This window comes from Carlito syrichta, unplaced genomic scaffold (genome assembly GCF_000164805.1).
Source record: "Carlito syrichta isolate Samal-C Ts95f unplaced genomic scaffold, Tarsius_syrichta-2.0.1 Scaffold301801, whole genome shotgun sequence".
NCBI lineage: Eukaryota > Metazoa > Chordata > Mammalia > Primates > Tarsiidae > Carlito > Carlito syrichta.
In genome coordinates this window covers 72097-79175 of record NW_007245897.1, presented here as the reverse complement: position 1 = coordinate 79175, position 7079 = coordinate 72097, and the positions used below count along the sequence as shown (strand labels likewise).

General features: G+C 49.7%; 1 protein-coding gene across 1 annotated transcript; it reads left to right on the top strand.

Annotated features, from left to right (window-relative positions):
* Positions 1 to 1267: 1267 nt before the first annotated feature.
* Positions 1268 to 3796, top strand: CYTL1 (cytokine like 1). Its single transcript, XM_021711004.1, has 3 exons — positions 1268 to 1471; positions 1640 to 1768; positions 3183 to 3796. Exons 1-3 carry the CDS (start codon positions 1268 to 1270, stop codon positions 3264 to 3266), a joined length of 417 nt encoding a protein of 138 aa, XP_021566679.1. The 3' UTR covers positions 3267 to 3796.
* Positions 3797 to 7079: the final 3283 nt, after the last annotated feature.

The window sequence follows — 7079 nt, the reverse complement described above, 5'->3', positions numbered from 1 at the left end:
AGCCCCCCAGAGCGGACCCCCTGGGCCCCGCGGTCCCTCCGCCTCAGCCCTCCGAGGAGCCGGCGCCAGGGGCACGCGGGACCACGCCTGGCTGATCTCCGGTTTACTGTAGTGACGAGTCTCGCCGCGCTGCCCGCGGGGGCCTCGAACCCGCGGGCTCGGCCATACGCTGGCCTCGGCCTCCCCGAGGGCTGGGACGACAGGCTGGGCCGCCGAGCCCGGCCGTCCAGTGAGATTTAAAGTGTCCCTTAACCCCTTGCACATGCTTCAAACAGCGTATGATGCTTCTCGAATGCTGGGGTTCGTAATGCCCCAACCAACACCCTCTCGAGATTTTCTTTCTGGAAGTTAAGTGGCATGCGCTTTTGCTATAAAAGCAAGACGCTTTGTAGAACAGTTGGGAAGTGTCCAGAATACAGAGAAGAAAATAGATATTGCTTGTAATTCTACCACCTAGAGGTGACTGCTGCTATAACATTCAAGGTGGCAGTGTTTCCGCTTTCTTTCCCTGTGCAGATATTCGGATACACACGCGTGTATGTGTGTGTGTGTAACACAATTTGGATCAGACAGCACAGGTGGTTTTGCGACTCATTTTTTAATGGCACCACCAAATAAGTTAATATTTGTTTTTAACAACCACAATTTATTCACAAATTCCTTGTTATCTAATATATAGAGCAAAATCATTTAAAATCATCTTTTGAAGAGATTTGACTTTAAAAGGTAAAAAAAAAAAAATTAGGGTCTTGGAACTGCGGAGCCAGAAGGAATTAGGAAGATGATGTATTCTAACTCTCAAATTTCGAAACTGGGAACCAGAGTCACCGAGAAGGAAGATACTTGCCCAAGGTCACACAAGGACGTACTGAGAGGACAGGGCTCTGGGTCTCTTCACACAAGCAAAAGTCAAGTACAGTAATATAAAAATATGTGTATATTTGCTCTTTTATGTAACTATATTATATACTGTGGGCATTACTATATATTATGGTTATAGAACTGTTATATAGCTGTATATAAGTGTATATGAATTATATGTAATACATAACTATATGTGGATATAGAACTAAACAATTATAGAGTTGTTTATATAGATAGACTACATATGCACTTTTATGTTATTGTCTCTATTATAGAAATACTTCGATGTGTGTGTGTGTGTGTGTGTGTGTGTGTGTACTATAGTTCCCTAACTTACAGTGAGTGATATAAAGGTTGCACTCTAAAAGTTGAATTCTAGGAGAGCATTTGCCCACTTCTGAGGATGGTGACATGCAGTACAAGAAAGTACGGTGCATGTCGTAGCATCCCAAAAGGCCCCAGGGACCTAGACTGGGCTGGCTGTCAGGAGGGCCGACAGAGAGGCTTCTGTGATCAGGTACGTTCCCGTGGGCATCCCAGCGATCCGTACCTCTTCCCACAGGAGCCATGTGTGAGATACCTGCCCCGGCTGTACCTGGATATACACGTAAGGGAGCTCTGCCTGCCTGGGGGAGCCGTGGGGTGGGGTGACACGGGTCCAAACTTCTGCTGCTGGCTGCCTGGCGCGGGGGGAGAGAGGGTCCATGCAGCCCAGCTCCTGTCCCGCTGGCTACTGGCATCTCCCACAAGCTCCCTCCCTGTTGTCTGCTCCCAGAATTACTGCGTGCTGGCCAAGCTGCGGGACTTTGTGGCCTCGCCCCAGTGTTGGAAAGTGACTCCGGTCGATGACGTGAAGGACAAAGGGCGGAAGCTGTACACCATCATGAACTCGTTCTGCAGGAGAGTAAGTGGACACCACTGGCCACCCGCCTCCGGTCGCCGTCAGCCAGGATTTCCTGAGCTTTTCAAAGAGGAGGGCAAGGGAGGCAGGGGAACAAGGAAAGGGAACGGACGTGTCTGGGAGATGCTTCCGGTTCACGAAACCTTCTGCCACCACAGTCGCCTTGTTAAGTGATGAGATCCGGGATAAGGCCCCTTGCCCTCAGGATCTGCACTCAGGTGTGAGGGCTAACCCAGAGCCTGGCCACATTGGCAGATGCTGCCGGGAGCCAGGTGGGGGAGGTCAGGAAGAGGGGGCTTCGGGTGTGCGCCGTGATCGGGGGCTTCTGGTAGGAGAGGGAACAGGGACGGAAAACCGTCGGTGAGGGAGACACGGACAGCAAAGCCATGCGACCCCGGGCCTGACCTCGGCGTCAGCTAGCCCCGAGCTTGTGTCTTTGTCCCCCCTGCTTCCCCTGTGGCAGTGCCTGCCTCCGTCTGCTTTCTGTTGCTGTAATGCAAACTACAAACTGGATCACTTACTGAAAAAGCAAAAAGAAGCTTATCCAGCTCGTGGCTCGGGAGGCTGTGGCATCCGAGAGCTGGGCGCTGGCAGGGCCCTCTGGCTCCGTCGTGACACGGGAGAGGCCTCACGTCGCCAGAGCGCAAGAGCCAGCGGGCCAGGCGGAGCTCGCTTTGCAGCAGAGCCACGCCCGTGGCAGCAAAGAGCCCGAGATAGCCATAATCACACACCCTTATCTTGTGTGGGCAACGTGGCCAGTCCCTCGATCCTGTGAAGCCTGGCAGGGTGGCCAAACGTAGAATTCCCAGCATCATGCCTGGCCCAGAGTAAGCTCCTCCGGGAACTTTAATAATTAGCTATTATAATTTTTTTGTTCATGTATCGAAGATTTGTGATCTGCCCCCCACACACACTCAGTTTCTTCTTCCTCCCTCCTCCCTCTTGGATTGTGATGAAAGATAGGAGTCTGATAAAATTGCGGCACAGTCTGATGATGGTGGTATTGACCCTGAAGTGTGAGAAGGTGGGAGCTGGCGCTGTTCTTTATGACATTCCCGATGCCTGGCCTAGAGTTGTGGCTCAGCAATGGAAGTTCATTCGTTCATTCATTCCCTCCCCCGTGCGTCTGTCCATCCATCCGGTCAACCAATGCATGCGTGAGTTTGACAAGTAATACTAATAATACACAACAATAATAGTACATGAGGAAATAATAAAAATAATGAGATCCTATGGGAATGTGAAGAAAGAAGTGACTAGTTCTCCTTGGAAGAGTAAGGGATGGATGGAACGTTTTCACACCAAGGGGAGCAATTGAACTGCCTCTGTCTTTGAAGAGAACCAAGAGTACTGTAGTGGCACGTGGGCTCTGTGGCCGCCTTTAGTAACTTCCCTCTTTGTTGCGCTTCTTTTTCAGGATTTGGTCTTCCTGTCGGATGACTGCAATGCCTTGGAATACCCAATCCCAGTGACCACGGTCCCGCCAGATCATCAGAGCTAAGGCAGCCCAGACCAGAGAAAGACCCCAGTGGGCTAAAGCCGCACCCCCACAGATCTCTGTGTCACTGGAGCATCTGAAGCTGTCACATGTCCCTCCAGCTGGAAGGCGGGTCTAGTACTCCTACCCGGGAGCCTCCTTGAGCATAGAATTAGAAGCTGTGCTTCTCATTCCTTTCAGTTATGCCTTGCCGAGACCGTTAGATACACAAGCATGTTGATTTGGTCCCTAGGAAGAAAGGGGCTGACCAACTTCTCTTTGATGAGAAACTAGCTTGAGAGCAAGCCAAACTGGGTGTTTTTATTACTGGCTTCTTGGAGTAATGGAGCTGGCTTTCTTTCTTGATAGGAACCTCCTTATGCGTACCAACCTTCTATTATAACTTCTCCTGATACAAAGTTCCCTCTTCCTTCCATTAAAAAAAATACCGCTTTTAAGATGTCTTTGCAAGGTTTTTACGTAGTGCTGACAGAAACCATTCTTTCATAGAAAGGTGATGAAAATCGAATAAAGGATATCTTCACCGCAAGAAACACATGTCCTGCTATGTCTGTCCAAAATAGGTGTCGGGGTTTATTTCACACTTTTCCTGAAGTCTCCTACTCTAAGCACGGTGCATCTTTCTCCTTCTTTCTGCCAAGCTCAGGTGTCTCTGGGTCTGCTTCACCCACCTGCGTGAACGTTTGCTCTTACAGTGCTGGGAGATGCTCTGACTTTTGTTGGGGACAGCTTGTTCCTTTGGGGCTTGTATGTTGAGAACAGATTTCTTCATGCCCACAGGCAGTGCAGTATCCTGTACTTATCGCAGATCGCGATTCACTGACGCCACGCGGCAAACCCAGAGATGGGCGTGGTAGGACGCTGAGGCTCAGGACGGTTAAGCGACTTGCCTGAGGCCACTGCCTGGTCCCTGGGGAAGCCTGGGTTGAACTTGAGCCTGTGTGACTCCAAAGCCATGCTCTTCCGAGAGCACCCATGTGGCTTCCTCCAGGTGAAACTTGCTTATTTGATTAACTTATGAAACCAAAAGTACAATCTCAGTTAGTAAAAGGTTGTTGAAAAAATATCTCAGATGTTGATTTTGCCAAGTTCCACGTTTTCTTGGTGTCTTTTTGCTTACGTTCCTCCCTTCTGTGTATGGAGGCCAAGCTTCTCTCCTCTGGTCTTAGATGCTTCTGGCTTCTCAGCTGATTTATGAGGACGGTTCATTAAGTTTTGATTTTCTATTTAGAAGCACAGGTCTACAGAGTCATTCTTTTTTCTTTTTTTGAGTCGGAATCTCACTCTGTCGCCCAGACTGGAGTGCAGTGGCCGCTCCCGGCCACCGCAGCCTCGACCCCCCGGGCTCCGGTGATCCTTCCGCCTCAGTCTTCCGAGTCGCTGGAACTACAGGTGCGCGCTACCACGCCCGGCTGATTTTTGATTTATTGGAGAGATGGGGTCTCGCCAAGTTACCTGGGCGGTCTCGAACCCGCGGGCTCAGGCCATCCACTCACCTCGGCCTCCCAAGGCGCGGGATTCCAGTCCGAGCCACCGAGCCCGGCCAGAGTCATTCTTGAGTTTCCTAGGTCTGCTGTAACAAGGTACCACAAACTGGGGGCTTGAAAGACATTTATTCTCGAGGCTAGAAGTTCTGAAATCAAGGTGTCAGCAGGACCAACCTCCCCCAAAAGGCTTTAGGACAGGATTCTTCCTATCTCTTTCTCACTTCTGGTGGCTGGTGGCAATTCTTGACATTCCTGCTTTTAGACGTAGCACTTCTGTTTCTGCCCCCATCAACATGTAGTGGTCGCACAGTGTCTGTGTCTCTGTGCCCCAAGTTCTCTCTTCTTACAAGGGCCCTGTTTTAAAATAAGGTCACGTTCACAGGCGGAGAGGGATAAGACTCAACACATATTTCTGGGAGACACAGTTTGACCCACTATCATTCTTTCAGGAAATAACCCTTTCTCAAAGGAAAATTATGCAACTGACTGCCTTTTTTTTTAACTTCTTCCACCTACCCCTTCCTGGTAGACACTAAGCAGGAAGACAAGGTCCTGGGCACCCAGCCTCACTGGTCTCTGAATCTTCACAAGGACGCCGCAGGATGGGCGTTTTCAACCCAGACTCACAGCGGAGGAAACTCAGGTCCAAATGGGACGTGAGTTCCCAGACAGCAAATGCATGGTGGCAAGAGATTCCAGACAAGTGAACAAGTGCCGGCGTCACTTCATGTCTCTGCTAACCCTTTGCTAGTTTTAGGTAGTACCAGCAAACCCATGAAGACAAGGACTAATTTAAGCATTACAGACATTTGCTTGTTCATTTCTTCACTATTTTTATCAAACGTGTATTATAAACTTGGCAAATACTGAGATGAACAGCAAAGCATTTCTCCTCTTGGGTTGCAGCATCTAGAAGAGAGCAGAGGAAAGTGCAGATAATCCCAAGGTGGGGCAGACAGATGTCTTAGAGGAGCTGGAACTTGAGCAAGGACTCGCAGCAGGACTGGGAACTTATGAGGCTGGAAAAGGGTGGAGGCCCAAGATCCAGCATCGCCCAAGGGGTGAGACGTCCTGCAGAGGTGAATGGGATGGGCTGAACACCAGTGTGTGGTTGAGGAAGTCAAGAAGTGAAGCTGAGCGTGTAGTGGGATCAGAACGTGAACGACTTTGATGGCGGTGAAGCCAGCAGGCTGAGCGTCCCTGTCCTGTCACTAGTTGTATGATCAGGTCACCTAAAGGCAAATCCCTTTCCAGGCAGAAAGGTCGGGGCCCAATGGCTGGGGCCGTCAGTTCCCGAAGCAGTCTCCTTGCTTTGGACTTCAAAAATAGCGAAACTAGGAAACTGCTCTTCCCTCTATGTGCCAGTCTGTTGCCAAGTCAGTTGGCCGCTTCCATAGCCAACTGATCAACCCTCTCTTCTCTGTATCTCTTGACTTTTTCACTTCTGGCTCTCTGCTGCCTCGACATCCGTGCAGAACCTTCTCAGAACATGCACGATGTCTAGGCTGTGCCCAGGACTCAATCCTTGGATGGATCTTACTCCACCATGAATTCTTCTTGTCCCAAGTAAGGGTCTTCCAACCCCTGGTCCTTCTCTCCTTAGGCTTCCTCGCCAGAAGAGGAATCTTTTGCCTCATGGGCTTGTGAGTTGTTAGGGCCTAGACTGTATTTCCCTAACTGTTTTTAATACACCTGCTGGGGCAAAGCAGAGACATGGAAGCAGTGAGTGCAGAGGTTAGGAGGAAAGGTTCTCGAACCCAGTGCTGCCGCTTACTAGTGCGGGGTTGCTGGCCATTCGCTTAGCCCCTTTGTGCCTTGGTTTCCCTGACTGTAAAATGGGGATAATAATAATGTGGGCAATCGTAATATGATAACAGTAAGAATTTCATCATGATAATAATTTCCTCATCGTCACATGATAATCATATGAATAATAAGAATGTCAAAACAGAAAATCTTGTTCTCTTTAGGTGTGCAGGATAGCACGAATTGGTACATCTTTTTAAAACACAGGGTCCAACCCATAATAGGAGGTCTGATTGGCTCTAATTAGCATCAAAAGCCAACAGAGTAGTTGCTTAAGAGTTCACAGCCACTTTTGCTCAACAGAGTACTGTAGTGCAGAAGTCCACACACTCCCTTTTCTAAGATCACCACTTTAGATGAACCCTCCTCCCACCCACACAGCCGTAACAGCTCTCTGATGTGTGTCCTGACGTCCTCTCCCGCTTTGCAGATCCGTCCTCCACCCACCAGTCAGAGCACTCGCTCCATAGTGCAGATCTGCTCTCATCACTCCTCTGCCTAACGCCCACCGGCGGCTCTTTAA

Excerpts from the sequence above, each read along its gene's own strand:
- CYTL1 (XM_021711004.1), top strand. The coding sequence starts at position 1,268 with ATGGTGACATGCAGTACAAGAAAGTACGGTGCATGTCGTAGCATCCCA. Across the intron at positions 1,472-1,639 it reads GGCTGTACCTGGATATACAC|AATTACTGCGTGCTGGCCAA; the intron begins GTAAGGGAGCTC and ends GTCTGCTCCCAG. Across the intron at positions 1,769-3,182 it reads TGAACTCGTTCTGCAGGAGA|GATTTGGTCTTCCTGTCGGA; the intron begins GTAAGTGGACAC and ends CTTCTTTTTCAG.